Source organism: Mya arenaria, chromosome 13, assembly GCF_026914265.1.
Source record: "Mya arenaria isolate MELC-2E11 chromosome 13, ASM2691426v1".
Lineage (NCBI taxonomy): Eukaryota > Metazoa > Mollusca > Bivalvia > Myida > Myidae > Mya > Mya arenaria.
The window spans coordinates 8,163,891-8,187,933 of record NC_069134.1 but is presented as its reverse complement, the minus strand read 5'-3'; the positions used below and the strand labels follow the sequence as shown (position 1 = coordinate 8,187,933).

General features: G+C 33.7%; 2 protein-coding genes across 12 annotated transcripts; one reads left to right on the top strand and one right to left on the bottom strand.

Moving 5' to 3' along the window:
* Positions 1–357: 357 nt before the first annotated feature.
* Positions 358–5,335, bottom strand: LOC128214058 (protein FAM32A-like). 2 transcript variants are annotated; one of them, XM_052920296.1, is made up of 5 exons: positions 5,071–5,335; positions 3,443–3,593; positions 1,994–2,047; positions 1,056–1,133; positions 358–1,021 (listed from the first exon to the last, which is right to left on the bottom strand). In XM_052920296.1, the coding sequence occupies exons 1-4, from the start codon at positions 5,139–5,141 to the stop codon at positions 1,065–1,067; spliced, it is 345 nt and encodes a 114-aa protein (XP_052776256.1). In that variant the 5' UTR covers positions 5,142–5,335; the 3' UTR covers positions 358–1,021; positions 1,056–1,064. The 2 variants fall into 2 exon arrangements, with proteins under 2 accessions (XP_052776256.1, XP_052776255.1); XM_052920295.1 differs by having other exon boundaries at positions 358–1,133; positions 5,071–5,334.
* A 267-nt stretch (positions 5,336–5,602) lies between these two features.
* On the top strand, positions 5,603–18,558 carry LOC128214684 (spermatogenesis associated 6-like protein). Of its 10 annotated transcripts, none has more exons than XM_052921305.1 (14): positions 5,603–5,770; positions 6,460–6,597; positions 6,865–6,913; positions 7,201–7,373; positions 7,674–7,772; positions 7,962–8,041; positions 8,284–8,313; positions 9,331–9,496; positions 10,970–11,090; positions 11,394–11,587; positions 13,865–13,925; positions 14,251–14,474; positions 14,735–14,793; positions 17,241–18,558. In XM_052921305.1, exons 1-14 carry the CDS (start codon positions 5,723–5,725, stop codon positions 17,398–17,400), a joined length of 1,602 nt encoding a protein of 533 aa, XP_052777265.1. In that variant the 5' UTR covers positions 5,603–5,722; the 3' UTR covers positions 17,401–18,558. The 10 variants fall into 10 exon arrangements, with proteins under 10 accessions (XP_052777265.1, XP_052777257.1, XP_052777255.1 ...); XM_052921297.1 differs by having other exon boundaries at positions 5,605–5,770; positions 9,331–9,433; positions 14,735–14,821; XM_052921295.1 differs by having other exon boundaries at positions 5,605–5,770; positions 14,735–14,821.
* The last annotated feature ends 5,485 nt before the right edge of the window (positions 18,559–24,043 follow it).

The window sequence follows — 24,043 nt, the reverse complement described above, 5'->3', positions numbered from 1 at the left end:
TTGAAACATGGTGATAATGTTTGTCGGCATTATGATCAGATGAAGTTTGATCATTAGATGACCTGTCTCTTAAACACCTTTTCTTAAAAATATAATTGGTTTATTGCCTGTTTGGGCGATATCTTAAATACCTTTTATCCAATGAAAATTACCAGTATCTTCAGTGACACTGGTAACGGTCACAATGTTCTGGTCAAATTTGAAAATCGGCTAAAACACTGAGAAGTCACACACAATAATAAAATTTAGTACTCCAGTTTTTTATCAGGTTTTACTGTCTGTATCTCTACCGCTAATTACCCTCCAGGATTGTAAGTTACATTAATCCGAAACAGTCAATGATGAATACTAAAAAAAAACAGTTTTATAGTAAATTTATTGACAAAGTTCACATCAATACAGGTTTTGAAAATAAACAAAACCTAACCTGAAGCCAATTCTATACAACTACGGTAGTTAATTCTGTGGTTCGGTTAAAGTTAGTTGAAATGTTTATTGGTTGGTTATTATTGACCAATTAAATTGCTTGGATGAGCAAACAAAGACAATAAGTATCCAGTTTAATATAATTGGCCCCAGGGGGTTATAAAAAATGTGAGTTTCTTGACCAAATGATGTAAATGAAATGTGAATCAGAATAAGATAAATTACAAATAAGTTTACATCTTGATCATAATGACTTGTACATTCAATTTGGTTCGTTTGTAATTCCAGATATTTTGCCAATTACAAATGCACATTTTTACATCTAAAAGAATGACAATAAAACACAATAAATATACAGGTTAAAGCTAGCCCGGTTTTACCATACCTTACAGAGTATGTCATGACAGGTGAATATATTTGTGTATATATGCCACTCAGATAATTTCAAAGTTTTAATGATGAATATGATGAAACTGGAAAGGGGACATTACTTATCTGAAATATATTACAACATAGGCATAAATCATGTGTTATATAAGTCGATATTGCTCTCATTTCTATCCCCTCCCTACAAAGTATCCCAACAAGTGTTCAGGAGCACATAATGTCAGCCAGCTTCCAGAGTTCAGACCGTATTTCTACTTTGTCCAGCTGACCTTTGGGATGTCAAAGTGTTCTGTGAGGCTGTCTAGGTGATGGTTAAACTCCTATAAATAACAATACAATCTTGGTAACATCAATTATAACATGTACCGGTACTTTCTCTCTCTCTCTCTCCACTGAAATAGTAACCTTGATGAAATATATATCTACTGCTTATAATTAGGTATTTGTGCTTTTCGGTCCTTCACTATTTGGGCCCTGCCTTTGAGTCTTTTCAGCCCTTCCATTTGAACAATAAACTTGATAAATGGAAAACACAATGAATTTATAATATTATATTATACAGCTGAACACACAGGTAAAATATGTCCACTATAGACATTCCCAACACTCTTTACAGCCTCCTCACTCACATCACCTTGTGGGTGTACTAGACATCCTATGCATCCATTATATGCCCATCCATCATTGATATTAAACTTTATCTTCAATTCTTTGCAACAGATAAAATCTTTTTAGATACATAACATTTAACTAAATAAATGTCAATTAAAGTTGTAATAAAAGTCATTGTTTCTTGTAAATATTTTGGAAATACTTCATTTTAGAAAAAAATTGTAGAATGATTAACAGATAACAATAACAGAAATCAACACCCATATCTAAACACATTTTTATTTATTACATACAGCAGCATCATCAACCTTAACCTTCAAAAGAGAGGGGCTGAAGTCATCATAAACAGGGGCTATAATGCCTCCAGTTTCAATAAGGGGCCGAAATGGTAAGATGCCAAAATGCCTGGCCCCTTATAATTACCCGTACACAGTTATATCCACAAATGCAACAAACTGCGATGAACTCCGGAACAATATCTGGTATAACTATTGCTTTTAAATACCAACAATAGGACAAATGAATGCTATATTTGTTTGGTAAATTTTAATTAATAATAAAAACTTACCATGATTCTTTCTTTATGACTCTTTGTAGCTTTTTCTATTATTTGCTCTGCCATCTACAATATCAACACAGAATCCACAGTCATTCATTTTCTTATACATTGCAGTACGAATAATAATCGTACACTAAAATACTTGATAATAAAGTCTTTATTGAATTTTAATCTCATGATGGAATGACAAAAGTTATTATATTTATGACAACTGGGAATGTTTTCTATACTCTGCCTCAAGTATTCATATTCAGATACAGTTCATTTCCAAAACGTACAGTGCACAGGAACTATAACTCTCTGTCAGCAGTACTTTTTTAGTTTTTATGCCCCCACAAAGTGGCGGCATATAGGGTTGCCCTTGTCCGTACGTACGTCTGTCTGTCTGTACGTACGTACGTCCCGAAGATTGTTTCCGATCTAATTCTTGAAAACCGTTTGTCCAATCCTCACCAAACTTTAAACACATGTTTGTGACCATAATATCTTGATCAAGTTTGATAGTCATGGAAATCGCTTTAGTCATTTAGGAGTTACCGCCCTTTTTTGCCAAAAATACTTCAAAAATATATGTTTCCAATCTAATTCTTGAAAAGTATGTGTCCAATCCTCACCAAACTTTACATACATGATTGTGACCATAATATCTTGATCAAGTTCGATAGCCATGGAAATCGCTTTAATCATTTAGGAGTTAGGGCCTTACTTAGGGTTCAACTTATCCTATATGTGCAGATTATCCTGAATAATCATTATGGCTTATTTTCTGTGACAAAAAATCGAAGTGGGGGCATCCGTGTCCTATGGACACATTTCTAGTTTCTGTGTTATTTTATTACATATTTTTTTCCAGAGCATTACTCAAAAGGTCTTCGCGGTATTGACTTCAAACATCATAGACAAATCTCACTAGGGAGAAGTGCAGTGCACAGGACCCATAACTCTGGCCGCAGTATTTTTTATAGTTAATATATCTCCTAGTTAATATTCATACTTATTTTTGAACAGAGAATAAGACTTTTGAGGTATTGACTTCAAACATCTAAGACAGATAGATCACATTGAGGAGAAGTGCAGTGCACAGTAACCATACCACTAGCTGCAGTGTTATAGCACATTGTTAATGTTCACTGGTATTCTTTGGCAAAAGGAGAAGTTGATACTGTTCTTATTTGGTGGGGGATATGGCAGACTGTGACTGCTCTTGTTCCTAATTGTTGTACTCCCTGATCTTGCTCTTAACATGCATTGTTTTCATGTCTCTGCAAAAGTTATTGCAGGATAAATGTAGAAAGCTTCAGAAGTAAGCAGCTACTGAAGTCCCATTCGGTCATTTATTGGTTTTATAAGGTGAACAATTCATGAGCATAATATTACACAAAATATCAATTAAGACTGCAGTTGCAAGGCAGTTCATTCCTTTATATTACTTCTAAAAACCACACATGCGATGCCCACCTTCTTTTCCTTGCGTTTCTCAAAGGCGATTTCGGCCTTGGTCCTGCGGTCTTCCCGTTTCTTCTGCTCCCCTGATCCACTGGCTTCAGCCTCAATGTTCTCCAGGTACTGAGCAACCTCTTTGTCAATTTTATCCCTCTTCTTCTTCTTCCTTTGGATTAATTTATTTTCATTAGTATGATTTCCTTCATTGTTATCATTTACAAATGCAAGTTACATATAACCTTAAATGCTTTACTGAGGGCAGGATTTTAGCCAGGTTTTAAAAGGATGGCGAATAAAAACGACTTAAAAGGGCACATTGTATCAAGCTTTGGACATTATTAATTTGACAAGAAATATTTGGATTAGTGTTCAATGAAAGTAAGAACCTATCGAGCAATATACTAACAAAGTTACACTGTAACAGTCAATACTTTTGAAATAAATTGGGTAACTCACATTATCAATGAGTATTTCAAGTTTGTATTTCCCCACCATTTTTTTTTTTAGTATCAACAATGAACAATTTTCTTTAATTGGTGTGATATGAAACAGCAACATGTACAAACTTAATAATGTAAAATGAGGGTTATGACTGAAATACATATTTTAGTTAAAATTGTTATTTTGCGAAAATAATCTTATTTTAATATTTTATTTCAAGTCATACCACAAAATGAACTCTACTTCTACTTGTTTAATACTGTAATTTGTTGTTATGTTAACATTTGAAAATAAACAAAAGTATCAAAACACACATTTAGCATAACTAACATTGACTAGAGCAACCATGACATTAATAATTTGTCAAAGCGTTTGCTTGTGTTTATTTACTTCTACTTTTTTCTCCCCTTTTTAATTTGAAATATGATTTCCACCTGCCTGCAGCATGGGTCTATGAATTGTATCATGGTATTTACTCAGCAATCAACAGGAAGCTTTTTTCAAATGTCAATGCCAATCATGGAAATGATGATCTATTTTTAACTGAGGTTGAATAAGTTGACCGAATTGAGTGCTTTTGGTTACTCACTTAGTTTTAAAAAAATTGTGTTTTCTATGATTTCAATTGCGCATTTACACAAATACACATATTATCTGTAACTCTGTACTAAATTGTAGGAGGACATTACGGACCAGACATAACGGACCATATATTGGGACATTACGGACCATATTTTGGGACATTATGGACAATCTAGAGAATGGTCAATCTCGCAATGTCCATGGTCAATAATGTCCATGACCCAGTGATAGATATATACTGGACTAAGGTGTAAATCAAAACAACATTGATGGCATGATGTTGACATTTCGCAGCCTACTAAACAGTTTGATAATGTATTTTTATGAAACAAGCGACCGAGAATGTTCCAATCGTATCACACAATAACAGGTCAATATAAATCCTTAATTATCGAATACGTAGTAGAATTTAATTGAAAAAAAAAGAGGATAAAAAAATAGAAGAAATAAAATGATTTGAAAATAAATAGTAAAAGGTATTACGTAGTCTGACATAAAGTGTGATCGCGAAAATACATTACAAACATGTAATACCCTACATATAAAACTTTTAAAATTGATATAACTGCGGTGCCAGTAGTTTAGATTATGTGCGTCTTCGTATAATATGGTATACATACTTCTTTATCTTGTGATCCGAGACTCCTTTTAGTTTTAAAGAACCTCTACAGACATTATCGTAATCTGACATCTTTGTTTACGTTTGGTTCGTACTCTGCTCTATCGTACCTGGCTTGCATTGAGGTATTTTCAAGAATCAAGTAAATCGCGATTCTTTATGCTAAAAAAATCTGAAATTAAAGATACTCGTCATTGAAAATTGTATTAAATTGTTTTAAATACATGACTGTGCTATTGTAAAAGAATATTTTCTAGCGTAAATCATTCGGAACACCTCCCCTATTTTCCATCGAAATGGGATTGGCCGAGAATTTCCGAATGAGAACACGCATAATCAAGGGACTAGCCATTATTTGCATTTCTTAAATGTGCATATTCATATTTAATGTTCGATTTATACAGGATAAATACGGATATTGTAAATGAAAAAAATAACTAAAGACCAAAAAATAAATGCAAGGACAAACATAGGATATTATGAAAATAGTCATTGAAGCATAGTTACTTCTCCATAGACCAATCATGTCAGAGCAATTTGATTGGTCGATACAAGGGCGTCCTTAGAACCAGAGCAACGGGTTGGGGGTTTCTGTATTTCAGCTTTTTTTTGTAAATACGCATTGCAAGTTCATATAACCGTACCAAATAACAATGCCGAGAAGAGCGTTGAGATGTGTTGTGGATCTTAATATTCAACGGGTGAGATTTATGTTATTTTTGTAGATATTATTCTTAATGCATACAACTAACAAAGTCAAAGAGCAAGCACTCTCTTGTTTATGGAGTCCCGCCTATCCACTTTCCTTAAATATAAGAACTGATTAAAAAATGAATTGGAAGGAAATGATTCAAGAAGCATAAAATGTTGATATGCAAGTTATTTACTGTCATGTTTAAATTAAATTGGAAAAACAGTAATTAAACCGGTCATAAATATTGATAAATGTGTAGATGTGTATTTAAACCAAGGTAGTACTATGTATTGATTTCTTGTAGTATTGATTGATCTATAACCATAAATGTTGTAATATCGGTAGTGCAGTATTGGCTGGTGAACTTTAACGACACTTGTTACATACTTATTTATTGCTATCAAATATTTATCAGAAGCCACAAAGAGCTGTAATATGTTTGGCTTGACATGTAAAGCAGAGAAGTGGAATGAGATTGCGGTTGATCAATCATAGTGCTGCCATATTTGCTGCAGCCAAATGATTACATGAAATTTTAGAAACTAAAATTAAGACAATTTTTTTGAAGATCTACATTTTTAATGCATAAACAAAATAGTGAATGATGAAGCCTAAATTTAGTTCTCTGAGGTTTATTAAATTGATTTATGTCCTTTTCAGTTATTGATTTACTAAGCACAAACTATTACATTTTAGGTATCTGCCCCTGGGGTATGGTTGCCAAGCAGAGAAGACTGTTACATCAGTATCAGTCTGTTTGGACAGTACAGAAATACTCGCAATGTTTTATCTGTCTTCCCAATTATTCTGCATGAGCCATTTAGGTTTGAGAAGGTAATTCATATATTCATTTTCAATAATTAAACAGCGTTATCATTTTCCTATTAACTTGAAATTTCAATTAATTTATAAATTGAAACAACTGATTATAATGCCATTTCTGGTTTTCTCCAGTAATCAGTAGGTCTGTTGCCATTTTCTGAATTAAAACAAAACCCTTTCCATGTGCAATGGCTTTTTTATCATAATCAATGATATCAATATTTGTTATTCCACCATAATAATCATGTATTTTTTATTATAATTTGGCATCCATTTCAGACATACTACACAGCACTAGATCCTCAGGATGTTGCAGAGTTTCTAGAAGGTAAAAAGCTGCTTTGAATGATTATGTTATCACTTTTAATTGAATACCACTTCTTTGAAATAGTTATGCTGAAGCTTGTAACAAATGTTTTCAGTGTTCAGAACAAATTATTTTTTTGCCAGAATTGAAGTATGAGGTTCATTGAGTAGAAGGACTTCAAACTATGTAAACCCTAGTCTAGATAAAGTAATAAAGGCCCAAAATTTGGTGTATCAGAAAAGTTTTCACAAGTTACTATGATAGCTATTATTATTATCAAATGACAACTAGTTGTTTTTGTTTTTCAGATGAGCTTGTAGTGGTAGAGCTGCTACAGTACTCTGACTACTCTAATGGTGCTATCCGCCTCGCCTCGTTCTCCACAAGTGCCCGGGAATTCCTGTTCCCATACCCATCCCTGTGCCCCTCATACACATCAGACTCACGCGAAATCCTCCTTTCACGCACTATTGCATGGCCAGTAAGCAATCATGCTCACTTTGAATATAACTTATTGTTTTATTTTTCATACATGTCTTAAGCAAAAGAACTTTATGTACTTTTTAGGATAGTTATTGCTTCACTTAGATAAAAATGCAACTATCTTATACAGTTATATATTTGTACAGATATATATATATATATATGTTCATTCAGTATAATTTAAGAAGATCTCTGTTTCTTTGTATGTTTGCTTGACACCATTTCATGCAGTTCTGCCACTGTACAATTGATGCATTTTTATTGATCCCAGAACTACATTTGTTGTGACTATTTGTAGGGTATCTCACCAAAGCTGGAGTTCACCACCAAAACTGTTATCAAAGAATCTCGCTCACCTGAACTTGATGCTCTTGAAGATGCTTTAGAAGAAGAAAGGGTAAATTGGCATGACTACTAACTACAGAAGATTCCTAATAGATTATCAAAACTACGCATTTCAAGTTAGTTTACCTATTTGGCTAATGCTGAATTCAATAAAACATGGTTATTGCTCAGCTTTTTAAACAGTTTAGTGTCACAATCGCATGTTTTTTTTTATTTCAATAAATGGTGCATCATTTTGCAGCTGGCTAGACGTGCTCGCTCCAGGTCCAGAGGTCGCTCCCTCACTAGGTCAAGGTCACTGTCCAGAACCAGAGCCTGCAGGTGAGTCTGACATTATTGGCCCTGCATTGAAATAGCACACACATATGTATTGTAAGGCAAACCTTGTATATTAGTCTTAGTGATGTTCTGTTCTTCACTACTGATGTGTTCGGTTAACTTTGGTATATATGTCTGAATATGTTTCATACAGTTACAAATTGTTAAGGTGAATTGAACGTACTTACATTATATAACCTTGTATTATTTGTGTTGTGTTATATTGAATAAAATTTTATATTCAGTGCTGATGATCTGTGTATCACCATTACTAGGTATGTCGTGTAGTAGCAAACATTTGATCTATGATAATTATTAAGCTCCAGCCAACACTTTGTTGAGTATGAAATTGTTTATGCAAGTGTCTTTAAAATGTTTTATTACACAAGGCTGCTATGCTTTCTTAAAAGAATGAAAATTAAATAAAAAGATCTCTCACATACTATCCCTTTTGACAAACAAACTTCTTATTTGTATTGTTCAGAATAAACTTATTGAATTCTTATTGCAAGAATAACATTTCATTTTTGTTTTGTTTTGTATAGGTGGATTCTTTGTACATTTAACCTTGCTTCTTTTATATCATGTATCCCTTCAACTGTATGTTCACCATGTAAACAATCGTTTTTTTTATATTATTTGAGTGTTTTTAAAATTATTCAGTTTTTTATATTAAGCTTCGAAACTTCGTGTAAATTATATTGATGCACTCTCTACTTTAAAATAAAATATTCAGTGTCACCTTTGATTTGTAATTGTTGATCATTATTATATTATTTGTAACAAACTGCTTTGACAAATCGGAATTGTTAGCACTTATTTTGTATTTTGCTAATCACCAAGGCACAGTCAATTTTGTTATGCAGCTTTATTCAAGCATACTATAGTATTTGTTAGCCTTTTCTGTACATGTAGCTGCCTGTCAGTGTAACTTCTAGGATAAAAGTAATCTACTTGATCCTTGTAAGGCCTTTCTTTTTAACATATTCTCAGTTTCTTATAATCCTTTTTTTGTTAGATGTAAGGTTTTTATAGAGTCTTTCTAGTCATTTGAATATTCAAGTGTTTGTTTTATATTCTCCAGAAAAAAGAGTTTTAAAGGTTCATAACAATTGTTTGTGTTATTTGGTAAAAGTAAGGAGTTTAATAAAGTAAAATATTGATACACCCTCCAGAACAGAAATACTTTACTTGCAAACTTCATTTCTTTTAATCATTTTACGCCTTGATTTATTGTCATTACAAATCCAAGCTGTATTGTATATAATGTTGTTGTTTTCTCTTGTCGGCAGGTCGTATTCCTCTGACTCGGAAGACGAGGCCGAGTATGACTCTGAACCGTCGTACATGCGACCTACGGTTTCATCTATTTTTCGTTCCAGGTCAAAGTCAGGGGTACGTAGCTCTGATGAAAGTATGTCCGAGGAAACAGGCAAAGCACCATTTGTTGTACGACATGTAGGTTCACATTTAAAGCAGCATGTTTTTTTTTTATTTATTAACATTTCTTACTAAGTCAGAAAATTAATCTTGAGATTCTCATCTGAAATTTGATAAAAAAGACGAATAAGAAGGAGATGAATTTGTAAGAAGGAGATGAATTTGTAATTTAATATATCTGAAAACAATGTGAAATGACTGTGATAAAATGACATTCTTTCTGATTCAAGCAGATGAATATAAAAAAATCCCAACCTTTCTATTTTAAATATACTGAACATGTCATGTCAGTGGACTTGTATTTATAAAATCAGATATTTTTTCAATCAATTTTCATGGATATCTTTGACTGTTTTACCTATAATATGCACTTTGATATATAATTTCTAAATAGCAAAGCAGGCCGTAACAAACTGATCTAAGAGAATGTTAATGTTGAAGAAATTAGAACACCTATGGCGTGTTTGCACATGTCTCTTCATCAATACTAGCTAGGTTCAACCCATGAAAGTGGATAACCTCTAATAAGTGACAGATGAGAATCAAAACTCCCTGTTTAATCTTAGTTCCTTATCTCTCTGTATCATAAACCAAATACTCTCTAGATATCTTGGTGCTGTGCTTTTCATTAATAATCTGTGTAGAGTCTTAAAATGTTTCATAGATTTTGTAGTAGCAAAAGGGTGAAGGTAGATACTGATATTTGAATATTTTTCCGATATGTTTTAAATCTAACCTACTAGAGTTGTTGGAACACTTTCTACTATTTTACTGATATAAGCTACTCCTTGATTTTCCTTTCACATATTGATCCTTTATGGATTCTATTGATCTGTTTTTCATAAACTGGTATTAAGTTATTTGATCAGCCATTCAGAACATTAATATTCCCCTGAGAGGTGCTGTGAATGTATACAAAAAATCCTTTACTGAATAAACTATCCATTAATGACAGCACTTATTAGATGTCATATGAATGAACATACTTGACATTTAATGGAAAAAATGTCCTTTAAACTCAAGAGTTGTATTCTTTGGTATGAACTTTAGTGCTAAATACACCTATTTTTGTATTCATAAATTTATTTATTATCAGTATGTGTTCAACCTATAAATAAGCAAGCTGTAGCATGCAGCATTATGAATAGAATGCAGTGCATCTTAGGTTCTTTGTTCCTAAGGTCATGTCATTTTTGTAAATGGAGTTATCAAGTCATGTCAATGTCGGATATCATGTAATATTTAAAACCTAAGCTATGTATAGCGTTTTACTGATATATTTTGATGAAATTCTGCTGTATATATCAGAATGTAAAAGCATACATATTCTATCTTTATATATTTCACAACAAGTATCTTGGTGTACATTTACAATTTCCCATGCACATTTTTATAATGATTCTAAGCACTGTGTATAACAATCAATGGACAATTGTGTAATTTTCTAGTAGTTTTGGATTTTTTGTATACAGTAGTGTCCCTTGTTTGTAGCTGGAAACGAGCCTCATTGGTCGCACCCCTGGGGCCCCTGCACTCAAGGGAGGGAAGGGGAAGAAGAGACGTTCCAGATCTCGTTCACGCTCCAGGCCAACAAGTGCTCTATCAGGATATGGTGAGACTCACTTTATATGCAACAAATATAGGATATGACCTAGCTGTAATATAAGGCTTACACTCACTTATAAACAAAGAATAAATGAAAACTTAATAATTATATACATGTACAAGAGTACTTTTCAACTTATCAGCCGAATAGTAACAGATCATTATAGAAACATTCTTAAAATATGCACTTTTTATGTAATTGCCTTTCAGGATAGTAAATAAAGTTTTGTACGGAATTCAATAGAAGTGTCCCCGAGCTACAAAGCTGTGAAATTATTTTATATTTGTAAAACTTGATCACGTATTGTAGCATCCTATGAGCCTAAAGCTCAGCTAGGTTCTGCAAAATGTCCAAGGTGCTCCAAAACAACTTGTGTGTACATGTCGGGTGTTGACTGCCTTGTGTGTCGGGCGTACCGACGCTACTTTGGGCATGCCTACTGGGGTCACAGCCCCAATTTTCACCCCACAGGGATGCCATGTTGCGACCTCAGAAAGAAGAAGGTACACAAGGATATCCGCAGTCCTACATCGCATCACTTGAGCCATTTTGTAGCATGCTTTAATGTATTCATTGTGATGTGGAAACATAATTGTCCATTGTGCGAAATTACGGTAATTCTTTAGAGATTATTTATGGTAATGATTTCTTTCTATGTGAAACATTATTCACATGCTTTTAACAATAAACTTTATTTTAGAAAGAGTAAGCATTTTAAGTGTTCCCCCATGGACATTTGTGAGCACATTACTAATTAATAATTAACATGATGTATGTTGTTTTCTTGAGTTTATATATTACAAAGTATCACAGTTACTATATTTTATCACTTCAGTTTTTCAGTTCACTCAATTAATACAATGTATACAGGGTAGGCAAAAGTACATTGAATGGCTTTAACTAACAAACAGGAGAAGTTTAAAATGTTTGGGGTAAAATACCATCCATAGTTACAACTCATAATAGAACGACAAAAACATCATGTTAATGATATAATAAATACATAGATATTGATATGCAATTACTTATCTTTTATATTCTAGGTAATTATAGCTGCCCAATGGATGGGAATATGCATTTTTAGTTTAAAATGACTAATGATACTAACTGTTTAGCTATTGAATGCCATGCATAAGGTTGTATGCTTTGGACATTTACATATGTTGTGGCATATTGATAATGATGTGATTTTTAAACAGATTCAGACTCAAAAGACAACACGGTAACTCCCAATACAGCTTTCCGTCCTCAACTGTTGTTTATATTACTCGCTAACCTGTACATGGATCCAGATTAGAGCTAGTGATACAAATGTTTACAGCTGTCTGTATCAATGTATGCTACACAACCCGTTATTGTGCCAGCACAGATGTTCGGAAGCTGAGCAAGAGTCTTCATTCACTTTCCTGATTTTCAGAGCTGTTGTCTCTTTGTTATGTTTAAGATGTGAAAGCCTTTAAAAAGCATACATTTTATTAATTACTTGTATAATGAATATTCCAGTTGTTTAAATTGTTGAAAAATGAGGTACATGCAGCCATTGTGTACATTTACTGTACATAAATAATGTTTTGCTTTATTCAGCTTTATTTTAATAAGGTAGATTTCTTACAATTAAGATATGCATTGAGCTATTAATTATACAGCATAAAGCCTAAAATGTATGCTTTACATATAATTGCATGAAATATATGTATTTTGTATTCTTTACTCTGCTAGCAATGCAATTTACTTATTGTAAAGCCGTATCCACATTAGCATGACTGTATCTCACTGTCTGTGCATCTGTCTGCTTGTAGTTAGCTCAGATGACGACTATAGTCCATCATACAGGTCAAGACAGGTTGTCAAGGAGGTAAAACTTGTAATACAGAAATACTGCTGTTCCCAAATAAACTTAGCAAAGTGTACTTCTCAATCAGATAATAAAAGCCTGATCATAATGCCTTTTGCAACAAATAGACAGTCAATAAGTACTGCCATAAATTAATTTCACACAATAAGTTTTTGGCACTTCAAAGAGTGTGATGTAAGGCTATGATTCAATTGGTGTGATCCAAACTGCACATGTATGGATCCTTCTAGGGTGTGTCGGCCTATCCTTAAGTCCTTTTGCAACAAAAAGACAGTCAATAAGTACTGCCATAAAAGCAATTTCACACAATAAGTTTTTGGCACTTCAAAGAGTGTGATGTAAGGCTATGATTCAATTGGTGTGATCCAAACTGCACATGTATGGATCCTTCTAGGGTGTGTCGGCCTATCCTTAAGTCCTTAAGTAATAACTTCCATGTTGATACACATAAAAGAATACACTTGACCACTTACAATGGCAGTCAGCTATCTTTGATGTGTGAAGTTGATTGACAAATAATAGATTTTGCACTTGATTTAGAAGTCTCAAGGTGTATTTGGGCGGGACAAAAGCCACGACTGTTGAATGCTTCAACATCTTTAAATGCTAAGTTCATTTGCAAACAGTAGTATGTGATACAATCCCATAGTATACAAAACATCTTATTTCTTAGAAACATTTTAGATGATAGACACTGTTACCAATAATAAAACAATGATACTTTAAGTAATGCTTCAGTTTTTGTAAATTGATAGATAATTTAAGTAAAAGATGTAATATCATGAAGCAGTTTTCATCATATAATTCATCTATATCTACTTCCATGACATTAATAATTTAACTGATACAACATACAATGTTCAAAAGTAAAATTTGAAGAAAAAAAAATCCTTGCAGTTATGAATATTGTGTTTTGCATGACCAGGTGCTGAGGGATGGAGCTGATTCTCTGCCTGTCTACTCCACCAAGATCTACTCAGATGATGGTAAGTGTACCCCAATGTTTGTAACGCTTTATTATTTAGTCACTGTTACAGTCCCTCATAATTATTATAGTGGCAAATATATGGGAAAACATTTTACTGTGTAACTGGTTCAATATATGATTTTTGGTTGCAAGTATGACTTCAATTAAAAATTTAATTGGGTTATTTTCCATTAGGTCATATATTTGTTTCATTATGTTCACATGACACTGGTAAAATATATTGGTAACAAAATATACATATAGCTTATGTTTCAAATGTTATATGGAATCTGACAATAAACAAATATTGACTTGACACTCATCCGTTACATTGTATCTTCCAGATGAGGAAGTTGCTGCACTTACTTCTTCCCGGTCCTACCTGTCCACTCCACGACCCCGCTCTGTGAGCCCATACCTGTACCGACCTACCTACAGTGCTCGCTTTGGTGGGCTCTCCGCTGTAGACAAGCTTGAGATTGAACTTGCTGTGGAGAGAGCTCGCTCCCGCGCCAGGGCCCGCGCTATTGCTCTTAGCAGGAGCCCATCACCCATCAGATACTCGCCTGTATGTCAGATACCACTACTTTGAAACATACATTTCAATTTCTTCAAAGGAATTGGACTTCACTATGTTTGATATCAGTTAATATCTGTCTTCCCAATGCCACTGAAATAAGAAAGGATATTAACATGGAGAATGAACAGCACAGCAGATATGAAGCCCTTGGTGCAATTATTCTAGGACAAAAGTACAAATTAAACTGGATTTTGTCAATGTTTATACATTTGTAAAAAAGCATACTATAATCCAACTGGTTGTTTCAGATTCTGCGCAAATCTATGGATGATCTTGCTCTTGACACAAGTATTGCGAGGAACCGGAGGTATTATCCCCGCTATTTGATTTAACAGGTTCTTATTAACTTTTTTATTATTTTGGTTGTGTATGGTGCGTCTGTTGTGTTGACATCGAGTGGGTTGGAAACTTGGCTCTGTTTCATTCAAAGGGCTGCTGCATTTTACCAGATACATAGTTGATGAATAATATCATCACTGAAAATTACAAAAAAGTGTTACAGATAATAATTATGTTTATTGTATTACATGTAGTTTTATTCACTTGTTTAAAAGAAACAAATCATTCATCACTAGCTTTGTTTCCAAGTTTTCAGCCCTGACTTTAGTTGAGCATGCTTTTGGTTTGTGTTCGTTTAGTCTGAGATTTATGTATGAGGTCACTTTTAGCAATTTGTTAACAGCTCGACTAGTCGAAGAATAAGGAGGGCTATACTATCCGCCCAGCATCGGTTTAGTCATCTGGTTAAAGGTTTACGGCAAGCTGGCATTTTCACTCCAATACCCTTCATTCAATTCGCTTCATACTTCGCACATTTTTTTAGTACCATTGCAGAATTAGGTAACATAATTTCTTAACTCAATTTCTACGTAAATACAAATTATGGCCACTGAGTGGACTAGGAATTTTGGTTTAAGGGGAAATTGTGTTTGGTTTTAAAGTTAAAGGACAAGTTTAGATTTTCACTAATAACTCCCATACCCTTCATTCATTTCCCATTGTTGACGGCCATTATACAATTATGTAACATGATGCCATATTATCCTTAAGCCAAATTATGGCCCTTGATGGACTTTGTTTCTTTTTTTTAACTTTTTTATTTGCCTTTTTTATACTTGTTTTAATTGTTTTTGACCGGCACATATTACATCATTAATGCATTCATTTCTAAGACAATGCAGGGTTTAGTCGAACGTGCTGTCCTGCAGCCGCTTTTGTTTATCTCTTTGAAACAGAAACTGTCAATTAAGAATTTATCTTATGCATGTACATGTATCTAAGATACATTCTAGCATGGACCTGATTCTAGTAAAGAAATTAGAAAACAAAAGTGGTTATTAAAAACAGGATACATTTAAGAGTGCATGTAAGAGGAACAACTCTTGAGTACTTGTTTCATCTTTTGATGTTAATTTGTAGACTTGGTTTTACAGAACCATTTCATTAAATTATTTGTGTTCATTTAGAAAATTTAAATAATTGTTTAATTGGAGTTTTAGAAAAAACTAATACAGTATATCATTATTAAAAGTGATAGAAAAAAGGTAGAATGTCTAACATGAGAAGACATTCTGTGATACATTTAAGATTTCATATTTTAAAAGAGAAACAACTCTTGAGCACTTGTTTCAGTTTCTAGGCTTGGTTTTACAGGACCTTTTAATGCTTTAAATTATTTGTATTCATTAAGAAAAAATAAATAGAAGTTTAATTGGAGTTTTATAAAAAAAAACACTATTTGTATGTATATTATTATTAAAAGTGATGAAAAAAGGAAGCCTGTCTTACATGTATGTGAAGACATTCTGTATATGTAAAAACGTATGAGAAGTGTATTTGGAATTCCTTTGTGTCTGCAAACAAAGATGGCCCAAACAGAATGACTGAGTTCTTCTGTAAACATGTTAACTATCCTTTGTGAATCTTTATCAGCATGAAATACTGCCAAAATGTTTGTAAAAAATTGGTGAGATGTAATTTCTGCCAAGGATTAATAAGAATCATGACTCATTAAGTCTGAAGATTTGCCTACATTTTATTTGTGGTTTTGCATGTCTTACACAAAGGAATTAATGCTGTCAGAGTACTAGACAAAAATAAACAATGCTTTTTGCAATGCAGTTTTGCTTTTGTTGGATTTCAATTACATTAAATTTATGATGGGGTGAAATGAAAGCTCGCATTTGTGCATGCTAGCTAGGTATTCTAACACAAATCGATGTAAAAGAACACTAAAGTTATGAAAATTTAAATATCATTTACTATTCTGGGCAGGATGGTTTAGACATTAAGGTTTCAAAGAAAATAGCTTTGTAGGTTTCGTATGACTGCTATAAATTAAATGGGTCTAGAGACGTTTTTTGAAACAAATTTGCATTGAAGCTGGTAATTTATAGGTGGGCCTGTCAGAAACATGAGCAGATTGAGGAGAAATTTTGTCAAAACCTTGGCAGATTAATTCCTTTAATGATGTATTTCAGTCCAAGAGTTAATCTCTTCTAGACATATGAAACTATAAATGTCATTAACTTGTTAAAAAGAAAGTATTCTTTATTTTCCATTTTTTTGTTTGTATAAGTTAACAAAAAGTTGATATATTAATATCCCAGACAGTAAAATAGAAGCCAAACAATTTTGTTGTTTTAGTTGCTTTCTGCTTTTAATGCTATATTTTTTAAACAACTGCTTCAATTGGTTAGATATTGTTTTTACAAAAAAGTATGTTTTAGAAAGAAATTCTCCTGTATTTTTCAGTTGGGTGCATCTAGATGCGGGCCAGTACTGGACTCAAAGAGCGGCAGAATTGACGGGAACATCACATACAGACGTTTTTAATAACAACATTAGGAAATTATATAGTGGTCTTCTTAGAAATGCTGAAAAACACCAAAAAACTTTATCTAAAAGAAAATGACTTAAATATTATATAATATAGTGTTTTTATAATAAAATTTGTTAGATTATTTATTTAGTATTTTAAATTTTTAGTTCCTAGAGCTCTATGTATACATGAATTTTTCACACAGGGTTGGAATGCTAGTATTTTATATAGATTATCTTCATATTTCACAATGGTAAACTATTTAATAGAAAGTTGAGGAAACAAGTATACTCAAATATTACATTCACTAACATAAGCCTCATTGGAATGAAGGATAGTTTTTCAACACGTGTTAGTACATATCTTTGAATGTCTGTGATATATTTATGAATGTTTTATATGTTATTTTCTGTTTTCGTTAACTATTATTCTTACACACCTTGCTATTGTTCTGTTTTCTACAACAGTATTTCAAATTACCAAAAAAAGACTTCTAAAGAAAGGTTTCTTCAAAAGGGATTTTGAGTCAGTGAGTAAACAAATCAATCTTAAATAATAATTGTGCCATGAGACATTTTTTCTCTCAATGTTAATTCCATTGTCAGAGTGGGTTGGATTGTTTTTCTTGTATGATACACATTCAGGGGTTTGGTTCACCAGTTTGCCAGTAGATCTCATGTTTGAAAATAAAATCTCAACCAGTCAATATGAGTTACCATATTTTGACAAGGTTTGAGTTGTTTTGTTTATTACTGAGTGTTTTGTGGATATCTTAAAGTATTATTTTATTTTCTTCATCTGTTGATCTTTTTTTCAGTCTGTTATTGACTTGTTACGACTGTTATCCTGCTGGCCTTGGTCTTGAGAAATTACAATTTCAATCTTATTTAACTGCATGTATAATTTCTGAATTGTTATTTTTGCAATAAAATATCTGCACCATGTTCATATATAAGAACCAAACCACCAAGTATACATTTCTTTTTGCTGGCGGGCTTTAAGTTGTTTATATAACTGGTATTGTGTAACATGGTATAGGATTTGGATTTTTTTGATATACACATTTATACACGGAAATGCAGTTATTTATATATTACAATTATGTTTTGGCCATTTTCCAGACAGGCAGCAGTGTTGTTGTTGTGAATCATGTGACACTATTAGAGATCTTTATCTTTTGTAGTATTTTGCCAATGTAGTTGTTACTAAAATTGAAGTCATATGTATATCCAATAAAACTAATTACTCCAAGTTGTTTTATTGCATGCGTGTGCTGTATCACACTTAATATCAAGCACTTATATCTAAACTGTTCCCAAAATATCTTTACGGACATTTGTAATGATATAAAACTTAGCAGTACTTTCCAAATTGTGAACAAATATGTAAAACAAAAAAGTCAATGTAAGTGGTTTTTCCTGGACGAGCGTTAAAATGTGGAAGGAATGTAATTTTTAAAATGTTACTCGGAACATGCATTAGGTTCTGATGTCTGTAAATTGGGCCGTAATCACATTGGTATGCATCGCGTAACAGCGGAGTCTTCGCAAATAGCAATTATTTTCGTTTCAAATTTTGCTTTCATGACACTAGTAAAACATGGAGAATTCTACAACAATCGGGCCATTAATGGGTCAGTTATTTTAGGTTTGTCGCATTTTCATAAACGAAAGTGATGATTTCAGTAACCTCATGTTTGAGCTTCAGTCATTACAGATGTTATCATTTAAATGACAAATGTCAACGATCATTATTATTATTAAGCCATTTAAAGCTACAGATTCGGTTAAGATGTATACCATTAACGTTTTGCCCATCACATTTCATTTTACTAAATGTATTTCAAACAAAGCCTTTTAGTTGTTTCACGGGATAAGTTTTGGTACATTGTGTTATAGGTCGATCATAGTCGACTAGAGTTATATGACAAATCATGGCTTGGGTAAAAGAAGTTGTTGGTATTCAATGCAACATCCTTGTTTTACCATCGTCATTGTGATAAATGAAGCGTTTTGATATAACCAGTGACCTCATCATATTTGTTTTCGACATCAAACAATAATGTAACCAGGGCGGATCCAGGAGTTGACGTCAGAGGGGGCGTAACGCGCACCCCCCACCCCCGTTACTGGAATTTATATGGTTTAAAATGTTTGCAGGCGGGTTTGCAGGGACTCCCCCAGGAATCTTTCAATTCAAGTCCGAAATGGTGCATTTAAGCGTATTTTAAAACTGATATTTTTTTCTCCGATATTGACATAAAAAGTAAACTTGGACGATTTGGACCTGGATCCGCTGGTGGGTTATTAAGGTCAAATGCTGTAAAGAGCCATTAAGTATTCTAATATTTACTAAATTCAACGTCAAAGAAAACTTAAAGAATGTAGCGGAAAAAGCAATGTGAACTGATCGAGTTCGCAGACAAATACATTTGTTTGATAATACCAATCCTTAGTAACCGTTTTGTTTATTAACAGAACAATGTGCAATGTTTCAGAAATCTAAATCTAAGCCAGTAAATTTCCAATTTATCGTGGAAGTGCTTTACGATTCGTATTGCAGCATCCTATAAAAAAGCCAACGTGGAATGCATAATGTGTAATGTTATTGTAACTCGTTAATGCAATAATAAGCCAAGCGCACTTCAGAAACACAGGGAAAGTTGATAAACAACGTGTTTTCCGACAAAACTGCGGTGATTTTACTATACAAAACATGTTTTGTAATGAAGCTTCTTGTTTTAAGCTTTAATTATAAAAGTACACAAATAAAGCAACCCATGTTAATGTACATTTGCATCAGAATTTATGTTTCTACTTAGAAAAAAAGAACATAGAAAGCAAAGAAATCGTTATAAAACCTAATTTTATCTTATGTATCTGCTTTCCTCCAAATTGTTTCATGTGACATGGAGAAGGGTACTAATGCTTCTCAAGGGTAGTTATATCTCAAGTTTGGTGTTTTTTGAGAATGTTACGGTATGTGCACTATCTAGAACCGGTCATATTTTCCATAAATCTGGAGTTTATTATGTCATGAATCTTTGTAATCAGGTTCATCTGGAAATGCCATCAAAGTGAGCATTCTCGAGTGGAGTTTGATTCACGTTCCTGTTTACCTGAAATGTCTTGCATCAAACACTAGACTTCTAAATCATTGTGTGTACCATGATTAAGAGTGTTTCAAATGTTTTCGTCTAAACGTGAACTTCTATATCAAAACGGTAACATGTAGGCGGGGCTTTAACGTTCAATAGCAATATTCGTTGTGCGGATAGTTTACAGCGCTATTCAATTACACTGCACTCTAGTTATCCAACGTTGGCCTTGACGACATGGAACAAAACACTTAGTCACCCACTATCCTCGTGACTGAAATAATCACGCTAAGGAGCTCGTGTATGATTTCTTTCATTTGGGTTGTGGGTGCGTTAACTGTTACTCAACTACCAACTACCGGAACGAGCCGAGAAAACTTATTTCACAGACGTCATTATTGTGACCTTAAAACACCTATAACACCGGCTTTAAAGCTTCATTAAACGATTTGGGTTGAATACTGCCTACCGTCTTGAAGTCGTATGGCGAAATAACTGAAGTTGTAACACGGATAATAGACCTCAATCCTATAGACATGTCTAAACACAACCAAGTCAATCATGATGACCCAATACTCTGACAGCAATTACTCCTGGCACTTGAACTTATGCTTTATAGACCAACGTTACAGTTCACAAAGGGGCCTACTCCAAGAACTACTTTTACCTTGACATCACTTAAATGTGCACTTACTACGTCTTCTCCTTAGTTTCATGCCGAGTTCATGACATGTCCAACATGACAATGGCACCGAAGACCACGGAACCAAGGCTTAACAATACCTCCTGTTATCTTTTTATCGCCATCATTCAACAAAATGCACGAGTTCATCAAGTAATTAGACAAGACAGTAAATGTTGATTTTACTCTTTTTTCCTCAAACTCATTAATTCAACAAAATGAATTTCAGTGTGTTCAATGACAAATTCCTGTCAAATAATTGTGTGTTTTTTTTATCATTAAGTTCCCATATGTATATTTACCTCAAATATGAAGAGTTTACTGAGTTTCCGCTGAACACCCCCCGCGGGGGTTGGGATGAGCCTTTCATACATTCTCGTACACCAGAGCGATGGTGCTATGCGTTCAGTTATTAAATTTATCATTATCAACCTCTGATCCTCCCAGAGCGGCCATGGTAGATGCGTTTTCTCCCCATCTCAGTTAAACAAAATATGGTAAAAGAATGATTTAATTATATTTTACAAACGGGTTCTTTTTGGGTGTACTTTTTCTTGTGGGCAAGATAAGGATTTCCAGCATGGTCAAATTTTGGATCTACTTATCTGGGGTGGGAGAAACACCTATTCTATTTACCGGTAGTGCATTATATAATAATAATAAACGACATGTCAATATGATTTATTTATTATATGCTTTATTTATTATTTCTTAAAATACTTTGATTGATCGCACACATAGATTTATGACTCCTTTGTTAGTATCTCAATATCTGTGCAGTTGCTGCATCCACGCGGTAGATTATTTTGGTCTAGGGAATTAGATCAAGTGTTGGAATGCGTAAGAGTACAATCTCCGGTATTTCCATCTGTGAATGACGTAAACATAGCCGTCCATGACACACACTAGACTTGATTTAAATTAGACATGATAAGAAATCACGACTGCAATCTGCAAGCTCATGCTTTGAAATTGTTTTTTCACCATCTGAAGAATCCGAGTGAACAAACACATGGAGGTAGAGTCAACAACGAGGTAACACGGATGCCAACACATAAAACTGCTTAAAAGCTTTGGTAAAACCCTGCTGGCTTAACCTACGTATATCTATTTAAACAAATATGATGAAAAACAAGAAGTTTGACCGAGAAACTTTACAAGAATTTTTATACCGGATAACAGATGGCAAGTAACCAATAGGATACCAAGATACAACAATCACAAAACCATGGACAAATCGCATATAGATCTACTCTTATAAAAGAGTTGAGGTTATTTGAAAAGTTAGACTAGCAATGTTCACAGGGATTGAGGAAAGAACGACCAACAATTCAGAAAAAGATAATGCTAAATATGGGCTACCAATTCAGCTTTGTATGCACATTATATTGTGTATTTTAAGCACCTTCGCTGTAATAAATTGATCGGATGTCCATAAGAATGGTAGTTTCACACGTGGCCATTCATCAAATATAGTCATTATATATGATTATGTTTATAAACATCACGGACATACAGGGCTAATATCCCCCGTGAGTATCTCTGAAGTCAGTTACCTTTAAAGTCACCAATTACACCTTGAATGAGGCGGGATAACGAACTATTTTTATTTGCAAATGATCGTTGGCCGGTGTTGTGTTTTAAACGTCATTCATAATTCTACCTGGTAATGGTGTTGATTTCATATTGTTTTGACTGGATGGCAGTTATCTTACAATAACTTTACTTTCAAATTTGGATCAAGCGTGCGATTGGGTAAAACCTCGAGTCTATTGAGTCCAATGGCTTTCCGTTTCCGTTCCAACCTTATCATTTATCTATCAACCAATGCGTGTGCTGCTATTGGATTTTGGGAGCGGGCATGCATGCGTTTTGTTTGTAAAGTTTAACCTGATCATCTTGCATCTAGTAAGTTTGAAATAGATTCGTTAATCTATGCGCTTTGTGTCCTTTAGTTTCATTTGGAATGGCATGATATACAAATAGCTGTTCAGTCCATTTTCACCACAAAACGTGAGAGTAATGCAAGCATGTTTATACACCCAACACACATGGAATATATAAGAACCTTAGTTCCGGGCAAAGGATGACATTGACCGGATGTTGCCTTTAATATCCAGAACCTTTCTCATAGCCACGCAACAGGAAATGTGGATGCAGTAAGGATGGTTCTAAACAATAACAGAACTTGACAGACATGTGATCAAGAGGGCGCAAGTAATGGTAATTAAACTTGAATACCATAGTTTGCAAACAATAGAAGAGCTTCGATCCGCTGTTTCGAGGACGAACTGCTATGTAGTAAGAAGAATAATTGTATGTTCTTATTTCAAGTGTCCAGACTAATACAGCAGTTGAGAAGAAACAACAATACTGACACGTGTATCACAGACCTAACAAAAGGGGACATAAGGACAATAATTATATGTCAAGAAATAAAACCTCATGACCGACTAGTTTCAAGGAGGTTGTATCAATTAAGACGATGTTCAACATAGTGCTTTGTCGTCGGCAAAAGTAGTCAGCATTCGCAATAAGACGTTTAAGAACTATTCATTTATCAGTGATATGATTTCTGTTGGAAATAATTGTAGATGGTGTTGACGCTATATAGGATGGAAGTACCCTTTCTCCCACCCTAGATAAGACCACGCTTGAAATCCTTAAGTTGCCCATGAGCAAAGATAAAAAAAATACCCGTATCGAACTACCTTTTATTGTCATCACGTAATTACTTCCCTTGTTGAAGACCGCTTATCTGTAGCACCATGGAAATATTGTCTGGTCGCATGTTAAACATCAATACAAATCAATTTTTCGCTTAAAATGGCGCCAAAAAAGGCTAGTCATATGTTATATACAATTGGGGTTATTATGTAGAAAACGTCAGGAACACAATCAAAGCGCCAACGAGAGTCCGTTTCCGAAAAAAAATTACATTTTTACATTGAGTGATA

Excerpts from the sequence above, each read along its gene's own strand:
- LOC128214058 (XM_052920296.1), bottom strand. The coding sequence starts at position 5,141 with ATGTCAGATTACGATAATGTCTGTAGAGGTTCTTTAAAACTAAAAGGA. Across the intron at positions 3,594-5,070 it reads TCGGATCACAAGATAAAGAA|GAAGAAGAAGAAGAGGGATA; the intron begins GTATGTATACCA and ends ATTAATCCAAAG. Across the intron at positions 1,134-1,993 it reads GTCATAAAGAAAGAATCATG|GAGTTTAACCATCACCTAGA; the intron begins GTAAGTTTTTAT and ends TGTTATTTATAG.
- LOC128214684 (XM_052921305.1), top strand. The coding sequence starts at position 5,723 with ATGCCGAGAAGAGCGTTGAGATGTGTTGTGGATCTTAATATTCAACGG. Across the intron at positions 8,042-8,283 it reads TCCAGAACCAGAGCCTGCAG|TGCTGATGATCTGTGTATCA; the intron begins GTGAGTCTGACA and ends TTTTATATTCAG. Across the intron at positions 13,926-14,250 it reads CAAGATCTACTCAGATGATG|ATGAGGAAGTTGCTGCACTT; the intron begins GTAAGTGTACCC and ends TGTATCTTCCAG.